The sequence below is a fragment of the Trachemys scripta genome, chromosome 10 (assembly GCF_013100865.1).
Source record: "Trachemys scripta elegans isolate TJP31775 chromosome 10, CAS_Tse_1.0, whole genome shotgun sequence".
NCBI classification, from domain to species: Eukaryota; Metazoa; Chordata; order Testudines; family Emydidae; genus Trachemys; species Trachemys scripta.
Window position 1 is genome coordinate 66,184,499 of NC_048307.1, and position 18,868 is coordinate 66,203,366.

The 18,868-nt window shown below is 41.8% G+C and overlaps 1 protein-coding gene across 1 annotated transcript in view; it reads right to left on the reverse strand.

The window, feature by feature from the left end:
• LOC117883803 (NAD(P) transhydrogenase, mitochondrial-like) overlaps nucleotides 1-18,868 on the reverse strand; it is a 74,537-nt gene that overhangs the window by 23,702 nt on the left and 31,967 nt on the right. Inside the window, exons 5-12 of the mRNA XM_034783567.1 lie at nucleotides 17,090-17,177; nucleotides 13,018-13,106; nucleotides 12,143-12,330; nucleotides 11,674-11,807; nucleotides 8,106-8,297; nucleotides 6,599-6,752; nucleotides 4,619-4,780; nucleotides 2,665-2,775 (exon numbers count right to left, since the gene is read on the reverse strand). Coding sequence (XP_034639458.1) covers nucleotides 2,665-2,775; nucleotides 4,619-4,780; nucleotides 6,599-6,752; nucleotides 8,106-8,297; nucleotides 11,674-11,807; nucleotides 12,143-12,330; nucleotides 13,018-13,106; nucleotides 17,090-17,177 — 1,118 coding nt within the window. The remainder of the gene's footprint in view (nucleotides 1-2,664; nucleotides 2,776-4,618; nucleotides 4,781-6,598; nucleotides 6,753-8,105; nucleotides 8,298-11,673; nucleotides 11,808-12,142; nucleotides 12,331-13,017; nucleotides 13,107-17,089; nucleotides 17,178-18,868) is intronic.

The window sequence follows — 18,868 nt, forward strand, 5'->3', positions numbered from 1 at the left end:
GTCAGATGGAGAACAGGGCATTTAAAGGCGACTGTTGGACAGAGAAAGCTCTTTAAATAGAGGACAGACAGCATGGCAAAACAAGAATGAACCTTATTCACTGGAGGAAGAACTATCTGACATAGAGAAAGCAAGAGAGAGAGAAAGAGAGACAGACAACCATGGAATTTGATTCAATGTCCTAGAGAAAGTAATCCTCTGGTGTTATGAATTCACTCCTCAGGCACTTTATCCCCAAAACATTCCTCTCTCTAAAGTGCCATAATTAAAATGCCAGCAGAATTCTTCATTCATTCTTCAACTTTTCAGAAAAGGTAAAAAATAATTTTCAAATGTATCAGGACTGATTTGTGCACAATGACATTGAGAGGCTGGAGAAGTTCCATACAGCTAATATAATATTAGGGGTCAGACTGTGACCAGCCCTACTGTTGGTGTGTAAGTGAACGAGGAAAGTGCAAGGAGCCTTCCCCCAACCATATGCCCCTGAACCTGGACTGGATTGGCTCAGCATTGCAACTCCTAACAGATTTAGGATCCTAAATATCATATTCAATAGGATTTAGGCACTGAGGAGCCAAAATCCCACTAACAGTCTGTGAGGCTCTTACGTATCTAAATTACTTTTGAAAATGAGATTTAGGCTCCTTTAATCAGTTAGGCATTGCAACGTTGAGTGAAGCAATGCCTAAAAACCTTTACAAGTCTGGGCTTTAGCTTCTTTGTGCCTTAGTTTCCCAGCTGTAAAATGGGGACAATAGCACGTCTTAGCCTCATAGGGATTTTGAGAGGATAAAAGCATTAAAACAAGATTATAAGGTGCTTGAATACTACCGACATGGGAGCTATATAAGCACCATATACTATGTCACATACTCTCCAATTTCAAGTGTTAGGTTTATACTTGATTAAGAGATTATCGAAAGCCTTTCTAGCTATTCCCTTGCTGATATTTTAGCTTCCCACTGGAACTGCAACATTTTCGAAGAAAAAATACTTTACAACATGGAGTCTGATCCAAGTTAAATTGGCACACAGGTATTTCAGTGAAATTTGAAAATGGGTTTTGGCTTGCAGTTGTTTATAATGAGCCCTGGGAATCTCGTTTTCTTAACCATTTCCCCCCTCTCCACTGTGGCGTGCTTGTACAATGGTTTGTTATTATCAGGTTGTTCATGCATGCTGGGCTGCTGGCACAGATGTCTTTGTAGGCTGAAGCTTTCCAAAGCTAAGTGCCTGAAAAGCTAGACATCCACGTTCATAATTAGGTACCTGTCTTTTCACCTGATTTTCAGAGATGCTGAGGTCCTTTTGACCTCAGTGGGAGCGCCAGATGCTCATCACCTCTGAAAATCAGGCCACTTATTTAGGTACAGGTTTCAGAGTGGTAGCCGTGTCAGTCTAGATCAGCAAAAAGAACGAGAAGTACTTGTGGCAACTTAGAGACTAACAAATTTATTTGAGCATAAGCTTTCGTGGGCTATTATTTAACAAACAAAAAAAACTTCAAAAACAGACTTCAGCGAGAAACTGCAAAATGGACATCATTAAGTTAGGCTTGAATAAAGACTGGGAGTGGATGAGTCATTACACAAACTATAAACTATTTCCCCCTGCTTAATTTCCCCCCTATTGTTACTCCCACCTTCTTGTCAACTGTTTGAAATGGGCCATCCTGATTATCACTACAAAAGTTTTTTTTTCTCCTGCTGATAATATCCCACATTAATCGACTAGTCTCATTGGAGTTGGTATGGCAACCCCCATTTTTTCATGTTCTCTGTGAATATCTTCCTATTGTATTTTTCACTGCATGCATCTGATGAAGTGGGCTTTATCCCACGAAAGCTTATGCTCAAATAAATTTGTTAGTCTCTAAGGTGCCACAAATACTTCTCGTTCTTTTTATTTAGGTTATTATTATTGTCTTCGGTGTATAACTTTAGTCACACTGAATACTAGAAATATCTACAGTGTTGCGGTTGAGGAGGGAAATGGGTAAAATGTGATAGTGTTTACCCTTTACTGTGTTCTTTAAGAGCAGAGGCTTTACAGGGTAGCTACTTATTTCTGCTACAGAAACTGTTACTCCTAACATAAGCTTCCACATAGGCATTTACTATTAGAAAATCAAGTTAATCTATTTAAGGTTGTGTGCAAGAAATCCGTGGGAATTAAAATACCACTAGAGCCAAATTTTCAAAGGGACGTTCTCCTGGCCTCCAACTTTGCTTACAGTATAATCCAGTTTATCAGTTTGTCTATTTCCTTGTCCATTAAAATTCAGACACAAAAATGCCAACAGACAAAATCTCTGGCCTGTAAAATGTTCAGCTTCAACAAATTATAATTTAATTCAACAAGGACTCAGTCCAGATTCTAAATCTGCACATGCAGTGTTGGGCATGCCCATTTTGGCAAATGTGAACAGCATGTGTGTGTGCACATAGGGTAGTTAAATGTCTCACAATCCAGTGTCTGAGTGTAAATGAAGGTTTTTAGTGTGCGAAAACTTGCAAGTGCAAATTTAGAAGCCATTTTAGCAGCTGGCATTTCACAGAGCACAGAAATGTCATGCACCAATGTACAGAAATGTATAATATTTCCTATAAAGTCAGCATACACAGGTATTCATCATAAGATAGAGAGGAAAACATTGCTTACCTGCAATATTGACAGAAGAAACAAATGCAGCTAGTAAGGCTAATGTTTGAGGCAAGCTAGAAGGAAGGTAAGATCCACCCATTAAAACCAAACCTCCAACAGCAGTAAGACCTAAAGAAAACACAATAAATCAATACTTGATGACAAAATACATCCAAAGAATTAATAAATAATTGATCTGCTGCAGAAAGGAAGAAACCAGCGAGAAGCTGCAGCCGGTAGGGGCAGAAGCAGCCAAAGCAGGGACCTCCCGCAATCCACAGAACTTTCTATGGTCTTGACTGGACTTTCTGTGCCCTTTTGCTCCCACCCTCTCCCAATTCTCCCTCGCAGTCTCTTCACCTCAACTTCTCTCCACACCTGCCTCTTGCTCTCTTCTCCCCTGCCCTTTTCCCTTCACCCTCTCTCCCCTCACCTTTCTCTCCATTTAGCTTATCGCCTCCTAACTACCCCCACCCCCAATGATTATGTCACTAACGTGATGTTTGCTGCCATCACACTGTTCACTCTGCTTGCGTGTTCTAGCCCTTTCCCCACTCAGTGCCTGTCTGGTCTATTGAGACTGTAAACTCTTTGGGGCAGGGACTGTCTGCTACTCTGTGTTTGAACAGTGCCAGCACAGCGGGGCCCAACCTAAAATAACCTAAAAATCATGATTAGTAAATAATATCAGTAGAGTATTGCTAAGGTTATTACCACATGAAATCCATCACATTTAGATAGTATTGCATCTCACTTCTTCAGGAAGCTGAGTGAAGACACATTTCGATAATCTTAGCTGTGGTCTAGGTTCCAAGAAATTCAGTTTTTGCCCAGCTATGAAGGTACAGCACACCACTTGTAAGATCACTATTATACTATTATTCATCATTCACACCGTGATGGGTGTGTGCTAGGTGCTTTGCAGGCATGTAGGAATACACACACTCTCTATAGTCAAGGGGCTAGACTGTGCCTTGAACCCACAGGGCCATTTGGGGGGGAAGTAGGGAGTGGCCAATGGAAACTAGGGGTTGTGCCTTCCTTCCCAGAGCTCCCAGGTGTGCAGGAGAAGGGTCCCGATTGGATAAGGCACCATACTCCCCTCTCAGTACCCTGTAGCAGGGAGAGGCTCCAGCAGTAGGTCACTACACTGCTAAAAACTCCAGTAGTGTAGAAGAGGGAGTCATGGCTTGGGTGTATAGAGAGTCATGTAGGGTATGGCTCGGGCATGTCTTTACTCACCTAAACAGTGCCTCACCATCTACATGGCTATTTGTACCTGTGCTGTGGGATGTGTGTGTGGCGTGCAATAGGTACTCTATACTTTGACATAAGGAGGATGCAGTGTAGACCTATCCTATAAGAGAAGAGTCTCTATACTTCCTCCCTGCCAAGAGTAGGGATTATAGTAGTACCAGACTCCTTGCGTTCTCCCACACACACACAGAGCTATAAAAGGGCCAGGTACAAGCTGGCCCCTACACAGATCAAAGTGAGAAAAAGGATGTGGAAAGGAATAGAGCCTACAATGTGCCTTATACACTGATGCTAGGCATACCCACTTCTTGTAATTGCCATGATTTGTGTGACATTCTTCCCCACCCTATCATCCCTCACACAGATATTTGTATCTGTTATACAATTGTAATAGCCAATAGATTGGCTTTATCTTTAAAAGGGATGGTTCTCATTCAGCCCTTGGGCTGTGTGATTCTAGTGGATTCTCTGTGGGGAACTTCACTGGGGATATAAGTAAAAACTAAAGGTAGAACTGCCTAGAGCACTAAGCAAGGATTTGAGAGGCAGGAACTCCTGACTTCGAATCCCAGTTATAACAGTAACTCACTCTCTGGCCTTGGGTAAGTCACTTACCCCCTTTGTGTCTCAGTTTCCCCATCTGTATAAGTGTCCCAGCAGAGATTTTGACCCTAAATCTCTCATAACAAAACACACAAGAAAGGAGTGCACTTACCAGAAATTGCATTTGTTACTGACATGAGGGGTGAATGCAGGGCTGGTGTGACACCCCAGACAGTATGATAGCCAACGAGTCCAGCGAGACCGAATGTGGTCACCATTTGAGTAAAAGCAGCATTAGGAGAAATAAGCCCCAATCCTAAAACACCTGTCAAGCCTAAAAAGAAAAGCACATGCTCAGAAGAATAAAAAGACACTTTTCTTTATTAGTTGTAAAATGAAAACAGAGCAAGACCCCAACCCTGTTCCAATGAAGCTTTGACATCAATGAGAGCAGGAGAAGGCTCTGAGACATGCGTTTATATGCATAACTTTTACTCCTTGTTTCTGCCAGAACTAAACCTTGCCTAGAGTAGAATTCAGTTCACCAATTTATCTGTTCCAGCCTTAGGATCCAGAGCTGGAGATGCCAACAATAAAAATCTCTGAAATGCAAAATACTTAGCTTGAGCAAAGCAAAGCAGAATAGTTGATCAAAAAAAGCAAAATGAAAAATGGCATTGATTCTCCAATGACGTCTCACAACCTTCAGTGCTCTAATAGGAAAACAGATCACAGTGTAGCAGCTGTATATTATTGAAATAAGCAGACCACACAAACATTTCAACAATATTCCACTGGTAGAAACTCTATTATCTCCTTCAGTACAATATTTGTCTTCTTGGCCATACAAACTCAAATTTCAAAAATTGTTTTTCCTCTAAGAAAAGAGTGCACCATCGTGACAGATACATGGCTGAAATATATATATATATATATTTATATATTTACTGAGGGTCAGTTTCTGCCCCATTCTGTAGCACTTTACTACTTACAAAGACCCAGTACAATCAATTGGACCACCATCTGAGCAGAGTAGTACTCATGAGGAAGGGTGACAGAATCTGGCTCTTAGTGGGGAAGTGTCAATTTTTGAAGTGCTAACCAGCCTGAGAAGATTTTATTGAAGTATTTAAACTTGCATTTGGCAGCATTAATCAAAGAAAACAGATCTCCAGAGTGGGATAATAAAGTGATTATACTCCAAGGACAGTATTCAGTAATGAAGTTATCTAGAAGCTGATTACCCAGTGATGGCAAAACCACTGTGATGACGCCATGTGGGAGGTTTTTTGGATCCCACACAAGGATGGAATTAGGGAAGATTTGCTAAATGAAAGCAAGTTCTTAGATCTTCCTCCACCCCCACCCCTTTAAAATCCATTTTCTCCACTGCCAGAAAATCCTGTTCCTTGGACTAATGGCTACTCCTTTTGTTGTTCATTTATCTGGCACAAGATTTCAGAAGGTGAACACCCCTCACAAAGGTGTGTTAAAATGTCCTGTCATCACTTACATTAAAGATGATTTTTATATTAATTCTACCCTTGTTCTTTTTAAAGAAACTTAATAAAGACAGAATAATGCAATGCTGTTTATGAGTGAAAACATTACTAGCTAAAATCAAAACTTTGTTATCTGTTTTATTTTCCATTTTAACACAGTATTTTTCAAGGTATAATAACCAGAGCACTGGCAATGACATTTGGGAATATATAGTGCATTAAAAGCCTGATCCCAAACTCTTTGAAGTTAGAGTCATTCATATCAATGGGCTTTGGATCTGGCCCATACATGATATAATATTGTCTCTTTATTATATATGCAGTTACTAGCAGGGCAAGTTTCTTGGTTATGCAAAGTATGGAATGATTTAACATAGAACATCAGAAAACTAACCTATACCCTACTACCATTTCCCCATTTTCTAGACTCTCATTCACATGGAAAGTAACTTAAGTTAGCAGATCATTTAACCTTTTCTTCTTCTTCTCAGTATTAAGACACTGTGCATAGCTCCAGTTCAGGAGTTGGTTTTATTTGCAAGTAAATACAACTTATTCCGAGCAAGACATGTTTAAATGCCATGCAGATTGAAGGAAATGCAAACAAAATGGATTGTGCAGCCAAATATTTCTTGGTGAATCATTTTTACCTGCTGTGTAAACTCCAGCTGATGTCATGGTTTTTCTGAATGGTGAGATGGAGGCTTTTTTCTCAGATTCTAGTTCTTGCACAGTTTTTTGTTTAGCAGGAACAGAAGGTGGCATTGTTCTTGGTAAAGGTGCTGGAAATAAATTCTTACCTTCCTGTGACAGAACAAGACAATGACTATGATGGATTCCTGTGGCATCTTGCCCTCCATTATATTAGGGTCGGATCCTATGACATATACTCATAGGAGTTGGCTCAGTGAAGGCACACGGATTACTCAGATGAGTAAAGATACAGGATTTGGCCTTTATTTTTTATTACACTGATGAAGGAGCACAGATAACTTTATTGTAAAGATCCTGGTTTTAATAAATTAGAATTTTTTAAATCTATCTTTTAATTAAATAACCGTAGGGCTGCAAATTAGCATTGATTGCTGCATTCAGTTGGTAGTGAAAAGCACCTTTGGCCTCTCCAGCCCCGTGAGTTGCAGCATAGCATCTGGCCTGGTATCTTTCAGGTCTATTACATTTCTCTCTAACAACTCCTCTGACACACATTAGTTTCAGCCTGCCAATATTTAATTATTGTGCATGACTATGTTTTGGTCTAATGATACCTGAAGACAGATATGGATCCTTGTAAATTCACCTTATCAACAGAATTACTCCTTACTCTACATTCCATCGAAAATAAACATCCTTGCAAAAAAAAAAAATCAGTCTAGCCAAAGAAATTTCTCTTGTTTGGAAAAAATCTCAGCCAACACACAAATGACTTAATTGTCATTTCATTGCCTGTTCAGTTTCCTTGCCCCTTCTCCCTCAGTGACAGGGGCAGCAGATTTATGAAAGGGTGGTGATTTCTGCTACTAAGATAGACTCTGGAGGATGTTGAGGGGCAGTTGTATGGGGTTGCATTCTATCCCATTTTCCTTCCCATACACTGAGGGTTGAACACTACTCCTTCAGAAGAATATTACTGTCTTAAGCAACAGTGCCCTTGTTCCTCCCACACTGATGTGACTGCATCGCAGAAACATCCTCCAGTCAATAAAGAAGCCTTCCAATGTTAACACTAACCAACATTATTTCAAGAACCATGCATAGCTCACACTTCCACCCAGCCATCTCACTCCTTGGCTGAATACATCCTCTCATGTTCCCAGCACATATTGATCCCAGAGCAAGAAACCTCATCTGACACTTGAATTCATATCTCCCAAATCACTGAGCTAATGGATCAATCCTCAGTCTTGAATTCTTATTTTTTGAATCCCAAATCGATGGCACAGCTTTCATTTGAGACTTTTATTAATCTATATTTTGCCCCTAAATATCTCAGTGCTAGCAACATTTAAAATATAAACTGCCTGCATTGCACCATTATGAATATAAGATTTAGCCACTGAGATGATTTCCTGGATTGGCTAACAGGACCATTTATGTCCTACCTAATACATTTTTATACCCATTTATCAGCAATTTAAAAATGAGCTTAAAACTCACCTTCATTACCATGGTTCCTCTAATGACATGATCAATAGTCCCATAATCAAAATTATCTTTTGGCTCAAAATGAAAATATTCTTTGTCAGGAGAAATAGCTTTTAATAATTTCAAGATGTTGTTGGAATACAGGCTACTGGCCTGAGTTGCCATTCTACTTGGCAAATCCGTATAACCAATGTGAACCACACCCTGATGAGAAAGAAAAATAAATGTATGTCAAACCTTTTCATGTATTATCTTGAAAACTTTTCATGTGTTCTCCACAGACCTGATGCATATTTTACAAATGCTTATAAATCAAATTCACATATTACTGCAGACACTTCTTTCCAACGCTTTGTTTTACAAGTTAAGGGCTCTCTTTTAAAACTAATAGCTTACTCTGATGTCTGAACAGAAAAAAACCAAAAAAAATCAGCAATTTTGTCAGCAAGCCAGAAACCGAACAAGCTGGGAGGCCAGTTGGGGAACCATATGGTGCTTATTTTGAGAATAAGAAGTCAAGCGCTTTTTAAAGTTTGAAAACACCTTTTGTTTGTCTGATAAAGATCACATTGCACAATATGTTTCCCAGGTTAGCTGCACTCCAATTAGTTCCAAAAGGAAGATATGGTTTTAGATACCTTCATTTTCTATTCTTTGCAAACACACAGAAGAGGATAAAATTTCCTTACCAACATCTCACAGTATTAAAGCTTAAGTTTGTGGACTATTGAAAATAAAATAATTCTAAGCCTATACTCTCAAAACAACTGCATATGCTGTACCTTGGATGCTGTGCCCTAAATTCTTGGGGGGGTTTCCTTTTAATTTATCCTCATTATAACGCATTCCATTATTAGCCATCTGGATTGTGCAGCTGCCAGCTTATCCCATATGTAGCCACAGGTGCTGGCTCCAACACACGTTCAGGAGTAAGGCAAAGGATATAATATTCAAGTATGGCAACCACAGACAATATCAGTGCAAGTTAATACTGAAACACCATAGCTGGAATTGCTCTTTGCAGCTGACTTTCCAGAACATAGCCCCATCCTACTAGCCCCTGTCTAGAATATTGTGGAGGCTCTAATGATGCTATTAAGGCTCTATGCCCCATTTTAATTGTTCATTTAGTATATCCCATCCTAACAGCTTGCACAGCCATTGGCTCCTACAGGGGGCTTTGTGTGCCTCCCCTGCAGTGAAGCCACAGTGACCCCTAGTGGCTTCAAACGTCAGTTCCTTTCAAAGACAAAGGTACAAAATTCTGAAGTTTGGGAAAAATTAGAAAGGATTACAGAGAGACCTCATCTCTGATGGGAGGTTGGCAGGGAATAGTGGTCTATCATTGCTCTCTGTTCAGAGAACAATTACACATCAAGAATGTTATCTTCTTCAAGAATATTTGTTGTTATAGTTCAGGACTCTAAAGCTACTGCTGCAGTTAATGGTTTTGGAACTAGTTAGGGTGGAAAATTAGATGAACAGCTGTAACACTGCATGTAACATTCATAGTGTTCATACAGTCCCCACTATCTGAAACCCTACAGTAAGAAGTTATGGGATATCCTGCTCCCAGGGAAAGCTTCTTCTTAATCAACAGAAAGATATTGGCTAAAACCCTAAGCTCTGTGTGTTTGCCTGCTGGATCTTCATTCCCTACTTCAGGTTCTCATTACCATGAGTAGAGAGCTGCCCCTCCTTTACATTTTTATCTTTTCAAACAGTTGTCCTTATATGTTTGTAAAGAGGCAGGCAGGCCTCACACTCCTGATGATACCTGAGGAAACAAAGCAACACCAACTACAGCTTGAGCACTAGGGCTGTGCATGGTTGGACAGTAGTCCAGCCAAGGAGACTAGACCACAGGGGAGAATGGGGTCTTGGAGTACCCAAAGTACAACTCCCATGAGGTCCACAGCCCTTCAGGAAGATACAGATTAATCTTCAGCTGATCCAAAACAAAACATTTCAATTCAGTTCAACCAAGTGAAATACTTTAATTTCATAGATTCATAGATTCTAGGACTGGAAGGGACCTCGAGAGGTCATCGAGTCCAGTCCCCTGCCCGCATGGCAGGACCAAATACTGTCTAGACCATCCCTGATAGACATTTATCTAACCTACTCTTAAATATCTCCAGAGATGGAGATTCCACAACCTCCCTAGGCAATTTATTACAGTGTTTAACCACCCTGACAGTTAGGAACTTTTTCCTAATGTCCAACCTAGACCTCCCTTGCTGCAGTTTAAACCCATTGCTTCTGGTTCTATCCTTAGAGGCTAATTTAGAACAACCTGACCCAAAAATGAAATATTTTATTTTGTTTCAATTTTCCTGATGGAAAATCAAAACATTTCAGAAAGATCTAAATTGTCAGAGGGGAAATATTGATTTTGCAGATATCACATTTTCCATCAAAAATTATTTGGATGGAAAATCCCAACCAGTCCTATTAAGCACAGGACTGGGAGATAAACCCAAGTGAGTAACCCAAACCAGACCCAACCAGCAGCTGGTTTAAAGTACCTGTAGGTCTTATTATAAGCCTTAGATAAACTCAAAGGATGCACAGATGGAAGGGAAGTCAGGTAGGCCAGCCTGGAGAGTCCAGCGGCACAGGTAGGCAAAGTTCTAAATTCTAAATTCTAAACTCTCAGAATTTTATCATGCGTCTCATGATATTTAGCATATTTCGTAGAGCCCCAGCTGCTAGAACCATGTTGCAACTAGAGTCTCAGCTTTCACTGAAAAAAGTAAGTTTCTAACCCTCATGACTGCAGAGAAACACTTGAAAACATGAACCCTAAATGTTCCAACACCAGGAGGCAAATAAAAAACCCTCAATATTTAATATTTTTACACATCATTATTTTTGGAGCCTGACTCCATGATTTTTGTAGTCTTGGGGCTGGCCATACTGGGAAGCGGAAGATAGTTATGGAAAAGTGGCTTAATCTGGTCCTTTGTAACAATTCAGATTAAATATATGTTTTAGCAACAGACAAATAATTACACCTTTATATCATTTTACAGTTCTACATTGTACAGATGAAATCAAACTTCATCTAAGAATGGCAATTGTCTATGTTAAAATTGACAGTTCAGTATTGTTAAATAGTGAAATTGACCATTGTTAGTTTTATAAGTGATTAAATAAAATGAACCTCTAAGTCAAATTTCCTTTGCTTTTACTATACTTGGACTTTGGACAGCTCCACCGTTTTGTTAGTAAAGCTCTGGGGATGAATTTAAGGGCATTTATGAATACGGTTATTAAAGACACTGTAACCATGCTTATAAAAATCACAAAGCATAAAATCTTCAAAGATGGAATGGTGTCTGGACAGTATTCCAATTTGTGGTTTCATTACTTGTGAAGTGAAAGACTCTGCTTTATTATCCTGCCACACAATAGTAAGTATTCATGACAGACATGCAATGGCTTCAAGGAAACATGGCCAGTGCTTTGTTACTAGAATGTTTATTATTTTTTAGTTTCTTCAGACAATTGCAATATTGTTTCAATTTTATATGCACTTCAACCATTTCTAATAAGCGTTGACTTTTATTCTACAGACCTCGTGAATATAAAGCTCTCCAGGATGAGTCGTTTCCACATTGCCACCAGCCTCAGATGCAAGATCCACAATTACCGATCCATCCTTCATTGACTCTACCATATTCTTTGTGATTAGGATTGGGGCTTTTTTCCCTATTGCAAATTAAAAAATAAAAGTAAAAATCTCCTAATTGTTATCATTGTATACAGCAAGATTCTACCACAGAAACTGAAGATGTGCAAGGAAAACATCTAGTATATTGTGGGTGCTACTGGAAATAAATAATAAAATACTAATCATACTAAACCTAGACAATTCAAAAGAAGCCATTCTAATCCATGAAATAAATATTAACTGGAGCCCAAACCTGAAGCCCTTATTCATCCATAATTGCTATTGATTGTCGAACTGTATTCATATCACTAATCTGGAAATGTTCATAGGAACATATATTTAAGTCTGCAATAATCATAAAGCTGCACCTTACCTGGTATAAGGGCAGTACTAATAAGAATATCCACCTCTTTACACTGTTTGGCAAATAATGCCATTTCCGCTTCAATAAATTCTTTGGACATTTCTTTTGCATAGCCTCCAACACCTTCTCCAGTTTCAGCAATATTCACTTCGAGAGGTTCTGCTCCAAGGGATTTAAACTGCTCCAGTGCTGGCAGCCTGCATGCAAAGTACAGAGATGACAGGTATTGGATTATTGCAGTTTGCTATTTTATCAAGGCAGGCAATGATTACATTACCAGTTGCAAGATGACAGCAGTTCGCAAACTCTGTTACATTAATTTACAGCAAAGAAAAACAACATAGGCTCTAATTTTGCATGAGAGAAGCTCTGCACCAAAGCAGAACCACACTGAATTCAGGGTTTCTGGTTCTCCTCTCAGGATCCTGGACATAATTACTAAGCGGTATCTTAGCTTCTTCTAAACTTTCTCATTGAACCAAGACTTCAAGAACTTAATACACTACCAGTGAATTGGAAAAAATCAGTTATATATCATACGCAGCTGTACTATTAGACTTTTTCCATATCTAAATGATAATATTTTGCATTATCTTGCAAGTGGGATTTTGATCCAAACTAGACCTTGGACTTGAATGCAGCCAACTTGAATGTGCATAAGCCTGGCGCGCATGTGCAAGCAGGGAATTTATGTACCAGTATACCCATACCGCATGTGTTCATTGGCTCTTCTGCGTGCTCACTTCACTGTCTTACACCAGAGATGAATTTTAGTTTCAAAGGGAATTTCACGGATGTAACCAAGAGCAGGATTTTGCCCAGGATGTTTTATACAAACCTAAGTACAGTATTTTAGAATCTAAACTGATATTTTCTTACCCTACCTGGTGTCAAATCCCCTGACAATGGCTCCCATTGCTCTGGCAGCTCCCGCAGCAGCAAGCCCAGCCACGCCACCACCAATTATCAACATCTAGAGAGATCAAACACATGGAGAGTGAGCAAAGTGTATTCTGTGTCCTACCCCCACTCCATGCCCCGTGTATTATATCCCTTATCTTCAAAAGCACTTGAAGTTACAAGAGCATCTGATGCTACTAAATGTAGTTACTTCAAGGAAGTTTCAAACCTTATCACAACTATGTAAGTACGTAAATAACCACCTGCACAAGGTGTGATATATACAAAATAAGATCAGGTAGAAAATGGTTAGCTATTTAAACCCTTAAGTGAAACAAAACATCAATAGGGCTAATCTTCCTACACCAGCAGGACTCAAATGTTCACTCTGGAGCATTGGTAGTGGAGGAAATAGGCCTGATTTAATCAGCTGTTTAAATGCTTTGCTCTGTTATAGTATGGCTTTTCCCCAGATGGACATTATAGACCAGGGGCAGGCAAACTTTTTGGCCTGAAGGCCACATTGGGGTTCCGAAATTGTATGGAGGGCCGGTTAGGGGAGGCTGTGCCTCCCCAAACAGACAGGTGTGGCCTGGCCCCGGCCCCATATATGACACACACACACACACCCACCGCGTATCACCCCCTAACGGCGCCTGCCCCATCCAACCCGCCATGTTCCCTGTTCCCTGACCAGGGCCGGCTCCAGGGTTTTGGCCGCCCCAAGCAGCCAAACAAACAAACAAAAAAGCAGAGATCGCGATCTGCGGCGGCAATTCAGCGGAAGGTCCTTCGCTCCAAGCAGGAGTGAGGGATCGTCTGCCGAATTGCTGCCAAACAGCTGGACCTGCCACCCCTCTCCGAACTGGCCACCCCAAGCACCTGCTTGGTAAGCTTGTGCCTGGAGCCGGCCCTGTCCCTGACGCCCCCCGGGACATCCACCCCTCCCTGTCCCCTGACCACACCCGGACCCTCCACCTCTGACTGCCCCTCGCCACCCCATCCAACCCCTCCTCTCATTCCTGACTGCCCCCGACCCCTGCCCCCATTCAACCCTCCTGTTCCCCGTCGTCTGACCACCACAACCCCTATCCACACCCCCGCCCCTTGACCACCACCCCGAACTCTCCTGCTCCCTTACCGTGCTGCCTGGAGCACCAGTGGCTGGCGGCACTACAGCTGCACCACCCAGAGCACCAGGACAGGCAGCTGCGCTGTCCAGCTGGAGCCAGCCACGCCACCGTGCAGCACAGAGCACCGGGTCAGGCTGGGCTCTGCAGCTGCACTGCCCAGCAGGAACTCGCAGCCCTGCTGCCCAGAGCATTGCGCCGGTGGCGTAGTGAGCTGAAGCTATGGGGGAGGGGGAACAGCAGGGGAGGAGCCCAGGGCTAACCTCCCGGGCTAGCAGCTCAGGGGACGGGCAGGAGGGTCCCACGGGCCGGATGTGGCCCATGGGCCGTAGTTTACCCACCTCTGTTATAGATAAAATTCTGCCCTCAGAATGTAATGTAAACTTCAACTCCTACTGAAATGGTATCAGTCCCTTGGTGAATAACATATTCTGTTGAGGGATTATTTTCCTTAAACAAACAAACACACACAAACCTCTCATGAATATCTGTCTCTAGGTGCGATGTGATTAAATGCATTTGTGGCACTTAAATGATTTCATAGGATCAAACATTTGCCAAAATGCTTCGAAAAGCCAAGTTAGAACAGAACTGGGGCCAAGTTCTCCTCTAAGGCCATATCTACTCTACGGCACCTTACAGCGGCATAGTTGTGCCGCTACAGCAGTGCAGCTGTAAGGTACGCAGTGTAGTCACTCTTTGTCAACAGAAGACAAAATAGAACCACCCCCAACGAGGAGCGGTAGCTTTGTTGGTGGGAGATCTTCCCCCAACAATAAAGTGCTGTCCACACTGGTGCTTTTTGTCGGTAAAACTTTTGTCAGTCAGGGGGGTGTTTTTTTCACACCCGTAACCGACAAAAGTTTTGCCAACGAAAGTGCAGTGTAGACAACTCCCTTTCACCTCAGAGGCATTGCACTTGTGTAGAGGAGAGCAGAATTTGGCCTGCTGTCAGCCATATTAGGCATAGACCTGTGGTTGGAGCAGCGTGGAGCTCTCAAGCTCTCCAGAAGGAGCTTGAGAGCTCCTACCCACACAGAAAAAGTGGACCCAGTGCACCACCCTCACATGGGATTGCTGTGAACAATCCGCACGGCAGCCATCCAGCTCTGGAAGTGCCCCTGTTTCTGTGACGTTGTGCAGTCTATATGGTTTTATAAAAATATGGTAGTGAGTGAATATAATGTAACTGGAATATGCTTCATGCAAAAGGTCTCTTGTAAGGTATCATTACAAAGCTTATAATCTACTGAGTGTGATCATCCTATTTGTATAAGTGTACCATTCTTGTATCTGGAACCAGAAATATAAAATAGAACTCTGAGGGCCTATTGTAATTATGCAAAGTGTGGGCCATTAATGGTGGTTTGGAATCTTGATGACTCCCATTAAACAGGACCATTGTCTGTAGATGGCTGTGTTTTACCTGTGAGTCTTCCTGTATATGTGTGTGCTGGCAAGTGGCTAATGAAGTCTTGCAGTGACATGTGATCATGTCACCTGAACTGAAATCCATCTTTAACCTGGTGCTTTTTCAGTGGGGGGGGGGGGGTGGAAACCCAGAGGGACAAAGGGTTCCCACCTTATGCAAAAGATATATAAAGGGGTGGAACAGAACAAAGGGAGGGAGAGGAGAGGAGCCATCATGAAGAATCCCCTAGCTACCACCTGAGCTGGAACAAGAGCTGTACCAGGGGAAAGAATTGTGCCCAGGCCTGGAAGGTGTCCAGTCTGAGGAAAAAACTTACTTAAGCAGCTCTAAGGGTGAGATTATCTTATTGATTAGACATAGATTTGTGCATTTTATTTCATTTTGCTTGGTGACTTACTTTGTTTTGTCTGTTACTACTTGGAACCACTTAAATCCTACTTTCTGTATTTAATAAAATCACTTTTTACTTAGGTCTGGTCTATACTACCCGCCTGAATCGGCGGGTAGAAATCGACCTCTCGGGGATCGATTTATCGCTTCCCGTCGGGACGCAACAATCGATCCCCGAATCGGCGCTCTAACTCCACCAGCGGAGGTGGTAGTAAGCGGCGCTGACAAAAAGCCGCAGAAGTCGATTTTGCCGCCGTCCTCACAATGGGGTAAGTCGGCTGCAATACGTCGAATTCAGCTACGCTATTCACGTAGCTGAATTTGCGTATCTTAAATCGACTCCCCGCTGTAGTGTAGATGTACCCTCAGTAATGAACTCAGAGTATGTATTAATACCTGGAGGAGCAAACAACTGTGCCTATCTCTCTATCAGTGTTATAGAGGGTGAATAATTTATGAGTTTACCATGCATAAGCTTTATAGAGGGTAAAACGGATTTATTTGGGTTTAGACCCCATTGAGAGTTGGGCATCTGAGTGCTAAAGACAAGCACTCTTCTGTGAGCTGTTTTCAGGTAAACCTGCAGCTTTGGAGCAAGTAATTCAGACCCTGGGTCTTTGTTGGAGCAGACAGGTGTGTCTGACTCAGCAAGACAGGGTGCTGGAGTCCTGAGCTGGCAGGGAAAGCAGGGGGCAGAAGTAGTCTTGGCACATCGGGTGGCAGCTCCCAGGGGGGTTTCTGTGATTCAATTCGTCACAGTTTCCACCCAGCCCCCTTTGAGAAGGCTAGTACCTTAGGAAGTTCTAGTGGAGAGCAGTCTCTACAATCTGGAGAGCTCAGGTACTGCAATTATATCTGGTCTCTGGGGCAGCAGGGGAGGGGACACATGGGGGAGGAAGGCTCCTTATGCCCCACCCACCGGTGTAAGGAACAGGTACAATCTGGCCCTAGTACAAATAAAGTTGCAACAAAGGGAACTGTAACGGCTATACCCTAGATTTCCTAGAAAGGTCATATGATGGAGTTGCACTCCCTGACTACACTGTCAGTCAGGACACTCAGTACAGAATTTTACTCCACACATCTCATCTGTACAATCCATACCTTTGCAGGAGGCACCTTTCCAGCTGCTGTTATCTGACCAGTAAAAAATCGACCAAAATGATTAGCTGCCAGGATTACAGCCTTGTACCTAGAAAATGCAGATAAAAAAACATTGCAGCAATGCAGTAAAGCCTCTGCAGACAGAGCATAAGGATAACTATGCCAAAGGTATCATTAGGTACTGTCCCTTCCTGGGTACCACACACAGCTGGGCCAAAACTCTTCAGACAAATATGCAAACCAAATCAATGACATAATTAATAGAAACCCCACAAAACAAACAACAGTTATTGAACATCTTAAACCAATACATCTGCTAAATGAAAAAATACATTCAGATGTCATAACAATTTATACCAGTGGTTTGTAACACTCTTTTAAAGTGAATGCCTGATGGAGGACTATTGGTGGGAAAGGAATGCGTACCAAGGGCGTGGGACTCATGGCATAAATAAAATGCTTATTATGGTTACAGTATTTTTACTTTTTTTGAAAAAAACAGAACAAAACAAAAACCACCTCTGGGTGAAGCGGTAGTGTCTATGCTTTAATGGGCCTGGGCATATTGCATATTGCTTTGCAGGCAGAATGCAGGCCAAGCTATTGTTACTTCTAGAATGCTGAGCACAGGGGTTTCCTCGTTAAACAAATTAATCGGCGATCATTTAAACACTGCATGAAATGGAAAATGAGGCAAACAGCACACTTCCTTTCCAAAGGAAGTGTGTGTGCTGCACCCATAGTTATGGGTTTCCTTAACATTCTTTCATAACTTATCCTTCCTAATTAACTGCTGTTCAGAAAACCTCTCAACTTATTGTTCCTTGTTCAGAGAACACGAGGCGGCCCAGCAAACATTCATTAAAATGCTGTCCGTGGCTTCAAATTTTAGTTGCCTAGCAGTACTAACCAGCATGAAAGTGCCTAGTGTATCCTTGCTACATCAGCCATTACCTTCAGCAAAGATGGCCCCAAAGCAACTCCCCAGATCTGGATACCCATTATTAGCTTCAGGAAAGTTGTGATTAGGATCAGGATTCAAACGTGGAGACTCATCCACCACTAGCAGGGCTTGCATGATGCTGAATGCTTCCTAAGAGGTGCCGACTCCCTCAGCTCTCACAGAAGGAGCTCAGTACTTCTCAGAAAACCCTCAGCATCTTACAGGGTCGGGTCTGTAGGGTGTGACCTCAATCCTAGGAGCCAGATGTGCCCAGACTTAAGGAAGTTTGGATCCAGTTTCAGATACAAAAAACTTTGTGGCTCAGACCCATCTTTAATCTTTATATGACTAAACTGGGAGAATGCACCTCAGAATGAAACCAACAAACAGCAGTCTATGATGGAATTTTTGCTTTAATTTTGAAACTGTTTCTCTTACTAACTATTGGAGGACAAAAGGAAGAGCAGTTGGCAGTTTTAGAATGTTGCAGCTTTCCAGTAACTCAAAAACGGCTTTTTGTAAACTAAAGATTTTCGGTCCACTATGGACTAGTTAGTGCTCTTTGGTATTTGGGGGTGAATGTGAAAAAGGCCAAACTACACAAAGGTTCATATGGTTTCACTGAGGCTCTTGGAGTGGCTGATCATGTGACAGCACCAACAAAACCTAAAGCAAACCTCCATGATTAGGCACAAATAAGTTATATTCAAAAACTAAGCATGGAACGGGAGAAACATCCAATTAGCCTAAAAGATTATTGAATACATGTGACCATCTCAAAATCAGCAATCCAAATGTGCATTAAGTGCACACTGTGTAACCCTCTTGACTCCACT